Consider the following 15,381-nt stretch of genomic DNA (forward strand, 5'->3'; position numbering starts at 1 on the left):
GCTTTACACCTAAACCTCCACAGAGCTATCAAGGAGGAAACGACAACATGAGATTATTCTGGTCTGGCCAAATAACTTGGGAAGTGCCTCAGCAATTACTAAAAAGAAAACGGATATCCACACATCACATGAGTTTCTCTGTATAAGTCACTTTATTCAGTTGGCAATAATCTGTATGTCTACTAATGTCAGACACTTTTGGTTTCTGTCCCTTCAAGCGCCAGCAGATGTTTCCTGATGGGAGTAGCAGTGATGTCACACTGCATGTGGACCTTAAGTCACCTGCAAGTCAAAGTGTAAGTAAAGGGTAATAGAGTTAAACACAGTTCTTACATATATGAATGAAAATCGGTAGTTAGTGCCGTTTGTGTTGTCACTTTACCTTCTTTTAGATGGATTAGTATTGCTTGTATAACCCAGATAATCAACTAGTCAAGGTGACAAATTTCTGCTACCACTATCTTTAATATCGGGGACTGAAAGTTTCAGAAAAGCACAAAAAATGTCAAAATCCTATGATAACATAAACTTTCTTAGGCATTTTCAGGGGCGACAATATAAGACACCAAATAGTGTGCAAGTTATTGATACTACTGATCGGAGTATCTAAGTGTCTGTTTGCTATTCCTAATAATTTGAGTATTTGTATTTATGTCTATCAATGTGACAAATAAATGCAGCGGAAACATGGTTTGTAATTTAAATATGCTTACAGATTCCTGAGGCCTCCCTGTTTATCGCAAGCAACCGTGTGAATGCCACCAGCGGCCTGTGCGCCAGCGTGGGTGACACTTTCAACCCCTTCAACATGAAACCACAGGTGAGGCGGGCTGTTGGGGGCATTACCTGTTTTGACTTTGAGAATATATGGGAAATGTTGCCGTCCGGTGCTACTTTGAAAATAACTGAAACTAACGTGACACCGATGGGGAGAGGCACCAACGTAAAAGCGGGGGGCGCCATAATACGGGATATTTATGGGAAAATAATAATACGGGAGCACGAGCACGGCGGAAAAGGGGACAAATATCGGCAGTTTCCCGGCCAAAACGGGAGAATTGGCAGGTATGATTGGGAATGGGGACACGTCATCAGATGTAAATAAATTCAATCTGAGGATAATTTGAGGAACACTTTAGCCTAAAATGACCCCCTGCTTAAAGAAACTGTCATGAGGTGTGGTGTTGGTGGTGAGTAGAACGCAGGCAGACCCAGGATGCAGATGAAAAAGTGATTTTAATGATGAGAATTTAGCTCAGAACAGTCCACAAAACTGGCAGCACGACAGAGCAGAGAGCAAGGCTCAGCACTGGCAGCAACTGATCTAAGAACTGACAAATGAGAGCTTACGCCAACACAGGACTTCCCAGTACAACTGTGACATACGACTATTGACAAGGACCCGACAAGAGACAAAGGCAACAGGTGGACTTAAATACAGGGAGGGTAATCAGGGAACAAGACACACCTGGGAAACAATCAAGGAGAAGAGACAGGACACCAGAGAGACCCTCAGGGAACAGAACACAGAAAAAACCCAAATCCCAACAGAAACAGCAGCAAACTAAGAGCATTCCAGTTTTTATCATATCTTATAAGAAATACTTCAATCACTTCAAATGACACTTTTTTTTTTTGTAAAGAGGAAAATTACTTACAGCAATTTGTGGAAATAAAGTATATAAAGTATTTTTTATAGTACTGATGACAGGTACGGTGAGTACCTGTAATCTCGGACTACAGGTACTCATTGTGCTCTTTTTTCGTGGTAATTGGATATTCAACTTTATAATTTCTATTCCTCTTCCAGAGCTCCAGCTGTTCACTCCAAAACCAGCTGAGCTGTGTGGTGGGGGAGTTTTCTGAAAGACAAGGCAATGTCAGCCTGGTTGGGAGAGAAGTTTACTCTGACAGTAACATCCAGCTGTCAGGAGACCACACAGGTGAGACGACTGCAAATGAGGGTCTGTACAACAGACATGTACATGTCATGTACAGCAATCCTTTTCTGCCATTCACCATGTCATCTTCCACTAGCTTTTATTCATTTTGTTGCGTTTAGTAAAATGTCTGACTTGATATTCTATTTTTGATCCAAGTTGTCTACAGGTCTTTTGTGTTGAAGAGTGGTAACAGCATCCTTGCATGTGCCGACATCCTCCCAGAATCCCAGTTCGCAGAGCAGACCTTTCCCAATGTGAGCGCCTTTAGCCGGTGAGTAACAAACTATTCTGATTTCTCTCAGGATTCACCTGGTGAAAACAGGATTATCTCTAAAAACACTCATTCTGTCTATTTAAATTCATTTAGAAATTATCTAACATATAGCTAGTTTTATGCCTTACTCCTAAATTGCATTGTTTGAAAAATTTTGTTATTGTCTTGAGTTCCAGTTTGAATCTCTTGTTCTGTTACAGCTGTAGAGACTGAGTTAGGTTTCCTTCAAACAAGAACCGAGTTAAATCAGGAAGTATGCAGAGATAGACGTTGTGCAATATGCAACTTTAATGTTTTTATTGCAAGCAAAAAGTGGAAATCTGGAAACAAAAGGGATCATTGTCATGTTAGTACAAACACACATTTATGGGTTAAACTTTTGCTATGTTTGGTTGAGTTTTTGGTTCAGTTTTGAGAAAAAGTGAACAGTTCAGAAAATTATTGTTTTTGGTCTGAATTTGGTTATTTGCTCTCACAAGTAGGCCTGTCGCGATAAATGATAAATCAATTAATCGCACGATAAATTAAACCTATCGAGCTCATTTTAATTATCGGCTTTATCGTCTCTTCCTGCCTTTTTTCTTTCTGTTGATGACACTGAATGAAAAAAGGTTCAACTCCGGTGCTCTCCACTGACCCTCCCTTCCTCGTTTCCTTAGTGTAATGTCCAGCGCACACTACACGAGTTGTCGGCCCATTTTCAAAACCTGAGAGACAACACATTAGCCGACAGAAATCCTAGGTATTACGGTTAGATCGTGCTGTGTGGTGTCCAGCCACACAGCCATTATTTTGGGTTACAAGTCCAAAATAATGGCTGTCAGCCTCTAACAGCCATTATTTTGGACTTGTAGCCCAAAATAATGGCTACAAGTCCAGTTAACTAATTTTAATATCAGGGATTAATCAATGCTTTATTAGAATCTACCTGTGATGCATGTGACTAGAGTCAGCGTAAAGTCCTGACTGAATGAACATCATTATAACCTATTTATGTCACGTTAACGAAGAACAGCTGAAAAGTTACCGGGTTTATCAACTGCGGTAGCAATTTGGCTCCAACTCCTCTCCTTGTCATTTCTATATTCTTTGCACGAAATGTTAAATATTAATGTTTCCACAAATCATCTCCAATGTCCAGCTGGACTTGGGGTCCATGTCAGCTGTTTGGGATTCTCCTTCGTAATTTCCCCTCAGAAAGCGCAGAGGAGAATCCCCATCTTCTGATTGGCTACCTGTCACATTCAGCGTTAAGCTCCCAGTCGGGGAAAACCCCTGATTTAGATCTGACGATCTAAATCACACTGCAGGATGATCGGTTACGAAATCACCAGCGACAATCTTAGATTGGCCATCGATCTAAGATTATCTTAAAGGGGAAAATGGGGGCAAAAAATCGTGTAGTGTGAACTATTGCATCAGGTTGTCGGATGTGCCCATCTTCTCTATTTAAATCTAGTGATTACTGAAGGGCAATATAGTATACAGACTTCATAATCTGCACTCTTTTGGTTGAATGCAGTATTTATTTCCGCTTTGGCTTTATCTTGTTTACTTTTTATTCAAGTACGTTTTTTGTTAATGGAGACTGCGAATCCATTTTATTTTTGGTTGTTTTGTTTATTTAGTTTATCAGTTCCAGTGTTATGTGTTCTTTTGAGAACACACATCTATTTATGGCAGGAAATAGCGTGCATTATTAGTCATTTCCATTAAATCAGTGTCAAAAGGTATTAAAACAATATTATTGTTTATTGCAATAATTTTTTAGACAATTAATCGCTCAGCAAAATTTGTTATCGTGACAGGCCTACTCACAAGGCTAAAAGTTATTCATTTCTATTTATACCCAGGTATGATTTCCGAAGGAGAGTCGCAAATGTTCTGCAGGCAGAAATGGCGAGGATAACCATCTTGCCCGGCTCTACAAACATTACAGAAAACGGCCAGTGCCAAACTGTCAACTTTATGGTGTCGGGTAAGTAGGAAAACGACATTAGTGTCCAAAAATGCAGCGTCTTCTTTGTGTTGTACTTGCAACGCACCAATGACTATCAGACAAGCTATTTAAATAAGTCAAAAGGCCAGAAATAATTCCCCCTACAAAAGTATCAACACCCCTTAAACCGTTTGAAACCGTTTGAGATTTTATGTTACGACTATAAACTTAACTGAGATTTTATATGATAAACCACCACAAAGTCATGCAGGACACTGAAGTGGAAGGAAGATTGGTAGCTTTTAAGCTACTTTACAAATGCAAAGAAAGTGTGACATCCATTTGTTTGCTATGTCTGCTAATTGGCTTGTTGATTTCAAACTTGAGGCTTTCTGTCAGGATTGCGCTTCCAGAGAGCCAGATTTGTGGAGTGCATAGCTTGTAGTTGTTTTGTCAACACACTTAAGCTGTAGATGTCTGCAACTAATCCAGACTTGCTATGAATATTTTGGCTGCTTTTCCGATTGTTGCTGTAAATTTCTCACACACAACCTTATCCTTTTTACTTGACAAGATATCGGAAAACAACCACCACCATCATTTTTCTTCCACTTTGTAGACATGCAGCACTTGTTGATCAGATAAAAATCCCAATCAGATACAGTGAAGTGTGTGGAGACTGCACGTTTAATACAGTCAAAATGCATCTCGGATGTTTACATGTTGACGTTGTTCCGGTTATTACTAACTGTGGGTAAACAGCTCATATTTGCTGCAGGTTAGTATTGATTCGGTGATGTAACGACGTCAACATGTTCCGACTCGTTGTATTCAAGTTGTTGTGATGGCATTTCGTCAAGCAATTAGTCGCTGTTGAAAACAAAAAAGGGTTTTACCTCTGGAACCTGTCTGAACTGAAAACAACAACACGAGCAGTAAAAGTAGATGAAGGAAAATGACTGTAACACTAACAATAGATGTAAATTGTAGCTGGGAAAATGGCAGCTTTCAGGATGATGTATTTACTTTCAAATTTAAGGTACCGTATGGACCTATTGGTGCTTAAAGCTACCATGCTAAAACTGGGAAGCTTGTAAGTCCCCAAATCAGGACAATGAACAATTACTGGCATTGAATATCTTTAGAAATCCTCAAAAACCCGCTCAGAAACCCGACGCCGGAGTTGAGTGTCTGGTGCGTCTCATTTTCAGCCCATTCCTCTTTCGCCGGGGGGGGAAACAGAGCGGCGTCTATACAGAGGGTTTACACAGTGCAGCACAGGACAGCTAATTAATTAAATTTATTCCAATTCAATTCAATTTATCAGTACAGTGAAAATTTCCAACAAATGTCTCGATAACATTTTGTCTGATTCTGTGTACTTTAAAGGGGATGTCAGCGCAACTTTTCTAAGTTCTGTCAAAACCAGTGAGCTTATGGGCCCGTTTAAAGAAAGCACCACATGTACAAGTAAGTACCTCCAATAGTACCACGTGGGTTCCACATTTATTTGAAAAGAGAAATTAGACATCTTCTAATGTCAGCTATTTCGATTTTTGTGGTAAAAAAAAAAAAAAATGAAGGACTGTATAGTTGTAATAAACTTGCTGAATTTACAGATTTTTTAGTCAAAGTGTTTGCTCGTTAATCTAAACCATACAGGTCTGAGAAAAATGTGGAATCATGGAAATGCAAACTGTGAAACCTGTTTGTACACGATCTGGTTTTAAAAAGATAGAATCATTATCTCAAAAAAATACAAATAAAAATTTGCAGAGCCACGCTAAGTGATTCTCACTCCTGAATAATCTGCATTTTTCTGTATGATTTCTACAGGAGCTTCTGCAGGCCAGCTGGTGCTGCCAGAAATCTTCTCGCTGTGCCTGATGTTTGCTGCTGCCTTCCTGCTGCCATCTGCGGCCTCTTTATAAAACCGGAGTCCCGTTTTCGCCTCAAGTCGTCGTCAGTGGAGACACGCGGGTCCTGCTTTTGTAAAACTGTGAATTTGAAATGTCACCCATCAAATGTTGCAGTGGTGACTGGGCAAAGAATGTGCATATCTGTATAAACGTTACGTGCAAATGAAGATCTTCAAGGTTTTTTTTTTTTTTTTTTTTGGAAGAACCAGTTGAGGCTATAAATATTTATAAACTAGTTGTTGGCACGCCTGCTTTTGTAGGAATGTCACATGTATTATTCATTTGGGTAAGGGGTACCGTTGTCTGTGAACTACGTTTTAAGATGTTGCCAATGCTTAAAGTTTTGAAATAAAGTTTTTCAGAATTGTATTTCTATCTTCCTACCTGTCAAAGAAAGAGGATAATTTGAAGAGTGACAAAAATGAGGCAGTAATGTTTTTTTTTTTTTTTTTTTTTTTTATCAAAATGCTTATTTTCCTAATTAGCTAATGGTCAGAAAAACAGCAGCAGCACTGTTTGAAATTTAGTTTCTTTAAGACGAAAAGTGAATTCATTTTTGAGATGTTTACCCCATTAATGATGGATATTTTTTCCAACTCCTCATCTATAAGCTTCAATACTAATCAATTTCTACTCATTCATGCAGATTCAATTGAACCAAACTAAGTCTTTAGTCAAATCAAAACACAACACACAAATTACCTCAGCCAGTCATTTCTACCACACTGCATCCCATGACTCCTCATCGCGTTAAACCCTTTGACCAATCGCCTCTCTTGACCATAAATTACACCATAATATAAAGATAATTGTCTGATAAGTGCTATCTGATTCTACTATGAAAAGGTTGAACTCCAATTTCATCATTCATGTTTGCTCAACTACAACTATCAGAATTAAAAATTCGCAAGATTGTTGGTTATTTCTGGTAAAGTCTGATAAAGCAATGTTGTGTATAAGCTGCGTTTTGTCCTCATCTAATCTTTGGTGAAAGCACACCTGCTGGAGATGAGTCTTGATCCCTGTAGCTGGTTCTTCTTGGCGCCCTCTGGTGGATACCTGCAGGAAGTGTTAGGAAAGACACAACAACAATCCCATTTCCTGACAGTAAGGAGGAACACTCATCAAAATAATTGAAATAAGAGTCAATATTTTGTAAACTAAAAGATGTTTGTAGAGTTCATAACAATTAACTAATTTCTGATCAAATATAATAGAAATTTAACCAATTCATTCTAGAAACATTTAACAACTCCCAGCTAAACTTAAACTGTTTTAAAACCACTTCACAATTATGAAGTGAAAAACACCTACAACAAAACAGTTTGGTCAAATTTCTCTTGTACCAGCAACATAGCTGCCAGACCGCATTATTTATACAGTATAAGGATTTATTTTATTGTAATTAACATTTGCTGTAACATTTGACATGACTACAACATCACCTTATTTACAAGTGGGAGTACAAGTAACCTTAGTCCATATGATCAAAGCTTTCAAGTGATCCTCACAATTAGTTTGCTGAATAACCAAAGCGTTTTCCCAATAGCAAAAACCATCTGATATCAGATGGATGAATGTGAAAAATGCATTAGCATGGATTTTATACCATTTAAAACCAGTTTTAGTTGCATGAGATGACTGCTCTGCATCAACAGCAGATAGCAGACATTCAAATACCTGTGGGATTTGAGTGACAATGACAGAATCATCTGCATGAAAATGGTACAAGGGATCTGAGAAGCTTGCACACAGATCAGAAATGTAGATTGTGAACAAGACAGGTTCTAAGAATGAACCTTGAGGTACACCTTTAGTGACACACACACACACACACACACACACACACACACACACACACACACACACACACACACACACACACACACACACACACACACACACAAGGCAGTTTTTATGGAGCAGAATGTCTCACTGTTATCTGTGGGATCAAATGACAGCCAGNTTTTTTTTTTTTTTTTTGGAAGAACCAGTTGAGGCTATAAATATTTATAAACTAGTTGTTGGCACGCCTGCTTTTGTAGGAATGTCACATGTATTATTCATTTGGGTAAGGGGTACCGTTGTCTGTGAACTACGTTTTAAGATGTTGCCAATGCTTAAAGTTTTGAAATAAAGTTTTTCAGAATTGTATTTCTATCTTCCTACCTGTCAAAGAAAGAGGATAATTTGAAGAGTGACAAAAATGAGGCAGTAATGTTTTTTTTTTTTTTTTTTTTTTTTATCAAAATGCTTATTTTCCTAATTAGCTAATGGTCAGAAAAACAGCAGCAGCACTGTTTGAAATTTAGTTTCTTTAAGACGAAAAGTGAATTCATTTTTGAGATGTTTACCCCATTAATGATGGATATTTTTTCCAACTCCTCATCTATAAGCTTCAATACTAATCAATTTCTACTCATTCATGCAGATTCAATTGAACCAAACTAAGTCTTTAGTCAAATCAAAACACAACACACAAATTACCTCAGCCAGTCATTTCTACCACACTGCATCCCATGACTCCTCATCGCGTTAAACCCTTTGACCAATCGCCTCTCTTGACCATAAATTACACCATAATATAAAGATAATTGTCTGATAAGTGCTATCTGATTCTACTATGAAAAGGTTGAACTCCAATTTCATCATTCATGTTTGCTCAACTACAACTATCAGAATTAAAAATTCGCAAGATTGTTGGTTATTTCTGGTAAAGTCTGATAAAGCAATGTTGTGTATAAGCTGCGTTTTGTCCTCATCTAATCTTTGGTGAAAGCACACCTGCTGGAGATGAGTCTTGATCCCTGTAGCTGGTTCTTCTTGGCGCCCTCTGGTGGATACCTGCAGGAAGTGTTAGGAAAGACACAACAACAATCCCATTTCCTGACAGTAAGGAGGAACACTCATCAAAATAATTGAAATAAGAGTCAATATTTTGTAAACTAAAAGATGTTTGTAGAGTTCATAACAATTAACTAATTTCTGATCAAATATAATAGAAATTTAACCAATTCATTCTAGAAACATTTAACAACTCCCAGCTAAACTTAAACTGTTTTAAAACCACTTCACAATTATGAAGTGAAAAACACCTACAACAAAACAGTTTGGTCAAATTTCTCTTGTACCAGCAACATAGCTGCCAGACCGCATTATTTATACAGTATAAGGATTTATTTTATTGTAATTAACATTTGCTGTAACATTTGACATGACTACAACATCACCTTATTTACAAGTGGGAGTACAAGTAACCTTAGTCCATATGATCAAAGCTTTCAAGTGATCCTCACAATTAGTTTGCTGAATAACCAAAGCGTTTTCCCAATAGCAAAAACCATCTGATATCAGATGGATGAATGTGAAAAATGCATTAGCATGGATTTTATACCATTTAAAACCAGTTTTAGTTGCATGAGATGACTGCTCTGCATCAACAGCAGATAGCAGACATTCAAATACCTGTGGGATTTGAGTGACAATGACAGAATCATCTGCATGAAAATGGTACAAGGGATCTGAGAAGCTTGCACACAGATCAGAAATGTAGATTGTGAACAAGACAGGTTCTAAGAATGAACCTTGAGGTACACCTTTAGTGACACACACACACACACACACACACACACACACACACACACACACACACACACACACACACACACACACACACACACACACACACACAAGGCAGTTTTTATGGAGCAGAATGTCTCACTGTTATCTGTGGGATCAAATGACAGCCAGAGCAACACAAAACCTTTTCAAACGAAATGCCTTGAACTGTGTAGGGTTGTTCTTCCTAATGCTGGACTCAGGAGAGTTCAGAATGTTTGATTCAAATAATCCCTTCGGTCATGCTGAACTTCATTTGTACATTAACTTTATGCTGACGGTGGTGATGGTGGTAGGAGTTCATTACTAATGTCCTTTGAGGACATTTGTAATCTTGATGTGGCACAAAATTAAAATGAGTCTGACACCCTGGCTCTAGTGCTGGACTAGCACTTTTGTTACATTAATAAGTTAAGAAATTGCATGAGTAAATTCATGGTAAGAGTGGTTAAAGTAACTTGGGTTTGAAATTTGATCAGAGTGTAACATCTTTGTTCTAAACAATCTTTGTCACATTGTGATTGCAGAACCCTGTAACTATGTCAACGAGAATTTAGGCAGTTAGGGGAAAGTAAACAGCTCGTGAACATGCTGGATGCACTTTACACGCTTTGAACCTCGGAAAACTTTCATCTCTGTAAGTATTTATGTGTTTGGAAAACATTTGTTGTATTTTGTGTGGTCGTTAAAATGTGGAGCAGTGTTCACAATTTTTAAGTGTAGCATTCAGGTGAGTGTATCAGTTAGTAATGTATGTTTCCTTTCTGTTGTATTTCAGTTACAAAACTAAATTATAAAAGATCAGTTAAGAAGAGCAAGCCTGCCTTGGAGACCTTTTATTAGTTTTCAGTGACTGTCTATAGTTACAAATTGTCACGTGTTGTGAGGACAGCACAGTATTTACCCAGAATGCCCTGCGCTATAGTCCGGGACCACACTTTTGAAGCGGTCTTCACAACATTTACATGTCTTTTCCAGTTTTACACATCTAGAAACTGAAATTTTTGTATTTCCATAAAGCACAGATGAGTTGGCAAGCATTAGTGAGCCGAAATTCCGAAGCCTATGTGACATGGAAGCATTTTTATGTAAAGCATAACAAAAACACCAAAATAACAGCTTCGTTGTTCAGAGAATAGACTTTGGACCAAAGACAATTCTCTCTGCTCTATTTCTCCTGGTTTTATTTGTGTCTGTACATCCGTGTGTATTTCTCATCTGCTCACATTTTTATTCCCTTGAAAAGTGTAAAATCAAAGGGTGCCCAAATATCAGACTTTCACATAAAAGGTGTCACGTTTTAAAACAAAAGACAAGATGCAATTTCTCTCAACGTTAAATGTGTACGATTGAATACATTAATACAATCTTAATGTAGTCAAGAAGAAGAATGTATTTTATATTTTCTCTTTTTTATCTACCATAACTCTACAAAGTGCAGAGGATAAGGAGTAGTCCAATCGCCACCCTGTGGTGTTTGGTTAAATTAATTTGATTCACAATAAGCAATCTCAAATATGACAGAAAACATTTCTTTACTTACTCAATAACACAGTGTTTGTTGCCTGAAACTACGTCATTGATGGATGAACGTCTAACTTCACTTGAAACATTTATGTTTCAAGTGAAATTTTAGTCTGTAGATGTTTAAATGCTGATAAAGACATCAATGAAAAGACTGGCAACTGTAACTGCAGTGAAAGATGGCTCTACAAAGTACTGAGCCAGGCTACTGAATCACACTTAGTTTTTCAGGTTGTTTGTTTCAAAAACGTTTGAAATTCATTACTAATGTTTGGCCCACTTCACAGTTTTCACTTCTTTGTGTTACAGAACATCCTGGTGAAATATGTGACAAACATGACAAAATGGGGAAAAGTTTTTTGTATGGCACCGTAAGTACAGAGCTCTCTGTACAACTTGCAACATTTTCTTATAAATGTTTACTCCTTGTATTTCCTTCATTGGAGCCCATAGGTCAGTCTTTCTCAAACTGTGGTCCCCGGACCATTTGTGGTCCACAGGCACCCCCCCCCCCCCCAGTGGTCACAAAGTGCCGCATATAAGCAGTAGTTTATTTGCAGTGACGTAAGCTGAATGCTACAGCTAGCTTACCAAAAGATTGCCTCGTGATGAGACGGTGAACAACGCTGCGCCCCACGCTGACTAACTGCATCTTAACACCTAAAATAAAATAATTTTCGGCTATATATGGGCTTTTTCCAAAACTACTCAAATCTATTTTTCTTTTATAATGCTTCTAAATTTCAAAAAGCCCTGAGACCTTATTAGTGCACACAACACTTGTAGGAAAGAGCTTTTTTTTGGATTTCTATGTGTTTTCCATTATTGGAAAGCTTAAAATTCACACTTTCAGAACCTTTAATGACTCAAAACGCCCTGAGTAATGGGTCAGGCCAGCTTTCACTTAAGGATGAACAAAGATAATGAGTTAAGAAACGTATATTTTTGTTTCTGATTAAATGTATTAAGATGTTGTGCTATTGCGGGGGCAGTTTTAAATTAGGATGTCCGTTAGTGTTTGCTAAATGGAGTAAGTGGTTCTCGCATGAAAAAGTTTGAGAAACACTGCCATAGGTGATAAGCAGAGTTGGAAATTGAACAAATATATGTGTTGAACTATTTTGTTCTTTTATTATATTTGCTATAAATTATGTCCGTATAAATGGTTGTTTCTTCCGTATAAATGGTTGTTTCTGCAAGATGAAGAATCCGAGCTTTAAAAACTACACCTCAAGTTTTAATTGTTTTCTTTTTTTTTACTTTGCATACAATTTCTAAATACAAATAAAAACAACTGAGAATGTAACGTTTAGAGAAATCTTCACCAAGGCTTTTTTTATTTTTGTCCGTGCAAATAAACTTTTTTCGGCAACACATTTAATGTTCTATAAGAATTTAAATTCCAGTTAATTGTCAAATGAATACAGAATGAAGAAGCAAGATTCAGCCTTCGTGAAAATACGAATCTCTCAGGTGGGAAACTTTAAGTCGTTCCCTGTTTTTTTTCCACCTCTATTTTTACAGGAGCAGATGTATGCCATCTCCAACTATACAAGACTGCTGGTGTCTCTTCCTCCCTCCTCTCCCTCACCTCACGAGCCATTGTAAACAAGCAGGCCGATCACAAACTGTCACAGAAGAGGATGCTGCACAGTGCTTAAATACAGCCACAGTTGATCTGCTTTTATAGACACACGCACAGATTCTGCTCCATTCTGCACCATTCTGCTCTCCTAAAACATCCCAGCTCACATGTCTGCAGAGAGGTTTTGATTCAACTTACCTAGTCTGCCGAAATGTGCCTTTTCAGAGCGGCCTTGCTGTTTGCTGTACTGGGTGAGTTTTTTTTTTTTGTCTTTTGAAAGCAGGTAACAGTAGTAATTAAGACACCCAGGACTGTTTTAAATCGTGGGTTATGCAGAGAAAGGTCTGGCATGAATTTCACAACTGTTGTTTACTGAGAGACGTTTATTTTGGTTGCTTATCACTAGGCGGCACGTGTCCGGAGACTTTTGGTTCAAAACTGTAAATGAGTATTTTGTAATGTTTAACGTTTTTCTGAGAGCCGTGCAGTTGGCTCTCATTTTTCAGGATGAAAATTCGTTGCTATGGTAATGCAGCTCAACTTTATACTACAGGGAAACTAATCCTCTAAATCCGTCCCATCCATATATACAGAATTTTACAACAACTGAAGATAACATGGTTACTTGATTGTGCTATAACAATACTATGCACCTGGAAAAATGCATAATACTGCCCCCTTCAGCTGAAGCAAATGAAATTCTTCGCTTCAGACGTTGTTGTGGGCTTGGAGGATTCAATGACAGTTTGAAATAATATAGGGAGGGTGTCCTCTCTTGTGGAAAATTATTTTCACTGTGGTTCCCTGAAGTCCCTTGCAAGCCATACATGACTGATACATTCCAAAGACTGTTAGTTAGGTTAGTTTGAATAGCTTTATGTTAATAAAACTTAATCAAAAATTCCTGTTATGTAACATGTAAGTGAGTCAAAAACATAACAACAGAAGAAATTTGTCATGGCAAATATCTTTTTATGGATCATATTAATCTTAATAGTTACTTATTTCATGACATTTTTATCAGAAACATGTATAAAATTTAAAAAAGAATTGTGGGTACAAGAGAAAATTTTCTTGTAACCTACATACAGTATATTTTTTAATTAACCAGATCTTAATAATTTACAATTAGCATGTCTCATTCTTTATATCTTTGGTGCACATTTAAAAACTTTATTATTCCATATGTTTAATTAATAACAGCGGATTCCATAGCTCATTAGAAAACTGACTAAACATATCTTGAAGAAATGCCTGTTAAAAATGAAGCAAGTAAGACTCATATAATTAGATATGGTAGATTATTTATAGTGGCAAGAGTCTTCTTGTAAAGTTAAAAATAGGTCTCCTTATCTTGTCTTTTTCAGATTTCATTTCATGTGTTGCATATCTAGCATCTTTTAACATGGGAGGAGTCACAGGCCGAGTGCAGTTTGACTCTGAAAAGAAGACAGCCACCTTACTGGTAACAGGTGCAGGATCCTGCAGTGCTGTAAGCATTTCCCTCACTGTGTTCCCCGTCATGTACGGCCACTTCGCTCAACCCTGCTCTGAGGCACACATTGGTGTCAACATCTTCACCTTCACTGCTGATCCTTCCTCCACCTCTCCCATCAGTGTGTCACGCCTCTTTGAACTAAAATCAAACTTGGATGACCTGTCAGTGTCTTTGGAGACATGTGACGGCATTAAAGTATGCACAGTTGTAAATCGAGGTCAGACACAACTGACTCGCCAGGCGAGATTCACAGAGTCTGTTGCTGGTAACATTTACATACGTGCTAATGTAAATAATGGCAACCCTAGGCTTCTTTCTGACCTCGTGAATATTGGTCAGGTGAATGCCCCACAAATCAGCATCAACATCTTTGGATCCACAAGTACAGCAGCTAATTGTAAAATACTGCTTCGAAGCTTAAATCCAATATTTTTAGCAAATCTGGGAAGTGTGAAAGTCGGAAACCCTATGAGTCCTCAGAAATCCCGTCTGGATTTTAGTAGCTTTAGAGTGTACTCGTATCTTCTCCTTGAGGTGGGGTCCGGTTACAAGTGTGCTCAGGTATACAACATGCCAGAGAAAGAAGTGAGAGCTGTCATGAACATGAGAGGAATCAAGGGACATTTCAACTTCCGTCAGGCTTCACCGTTTGATGTGACAGAGCTTAGCTTGAATCTGGAAAACTTAAGGGAATTAGTTGGCCCCTACCACGTCCACAGTTTTCCTGTCCCTTCAGTCAGGTCAGGCCAGTGTTCAAATGATAATGTGGGTGGACACTGGAATCCATTTGCTGTTGACACAACTTCTCCACCAGGGCCTGGATCAACTCATGACAAGTATGAGATAGGTGACCTGAGTGGCAAACACATGTCTCTTTCTGGTAGAAGTACATATCAAATGACATTCACTGACTTCAACCTTCCTCTGTTTGGACAGAACAGCATTGTAGGTCGCTCAGTTGTGATTCACCTGGTCAGTAGTGACACGTACGCGTGTGCCAGCATTGGCTATCCTGGTGCAGTGACAGTAGCCAGTGCCACATTTCAGACCCCTGTGGTGGGAAAGATTATCTTTACTCAGT

At 38.1% G+C, this 15,381-nt stretch overlaps 2 protein-coding genes across 2 annotated transcripts in view; both read left to right on the plus strand.

The window, feature by feature from the left end:
• Positions 1-170: 170 nt before the first annotated feature.
• On the plus strand, positions 171-6,444 carry LOC103465164 (uncharacterized). The gene is made up of 7 exons (XM_008409812.2): positions 171-296; positions 716-820; positions 1,811-1,943; positions 2,100-2,214; positions 4,071-4,195; positions 5,546-5,626; positions 5,993-6,444. The coding sequence occupies exons 1-7, from the start codon at positions 186-188 to the stop codon at positions 6,085-6,087; spliced, it is 765 nt and encodes a 254-aa protein (XP_008408034.1). The 5' UTR covers positions 171-185; the 3' UTR covers positions 6,088-6,444.
• Positions 6,445-10,222: 3,778 nt separating this feature from the next.
• Positions 10,223-15,381, plus strand: part of LOC103462430 (uncharacterized) — a 7,870-nt gene continuing 2,711 nt past the window's right edge. The window contains exons 1-4 of the mRNA XM_017303787.1: positions 10,223-10,330; positions 11,527-11,588; positions 12,742-13,053; positions 14,170-15,379. Of these exons, the coding sequence (XP_017159276.1) occupies positions 13,014-13,053; positions 14,170-15,379 (1,250 nt within the window). The 5' untranslated portion in view covers positions 10,223-10,330; positions 11,527-11,588; positions 12,742-13,013. The remainder of the gene's footprint in view (positions 10,331-11,526; positions 11,589-12,741; positions 13,054-14,169; positions 15,380-15,381) is intronic.

Source organism: Poecilia reticulata, linkage group LG1 (genome assembly GCF_000633615.1).
Source record: "Poecilia reticulata strain Guanapo linkage group LG1, Guppy_female_1.0+MT, whole genome shotgun sequence".
Classification (NCBI taxonomy): domain Eukaryota; kingdom Metazoa; phylum Chordata; class Actinopteri; order Cyprinodontiformes; family Poeciliidae; genus Poecilia; species Poecilia reticulata.

Coding starts and splice junctions, on each gene's coding strand:
- LOC103465164 (XM_008409812.2), top strand. CDS start 186: ATGTCAGACACTTTTGGTTTCTGTCCCTTCAAGCGCCAGCAGATGTTT. Junction 2,215..4,070: donor AATGTGAGCGCCTTTAGCCG/GTGAGTAACAAA, acceptor ATTTATACCCAG/GTATGATTTCCGAAGGAGAG. Junction 4,196..5,545: donor TGTCAACTTTATGGTGTCGG/GTAAGTAGGAAA, acceptor TGTACTTTAAAG/GGGATGTCAGCGCAACTTTT.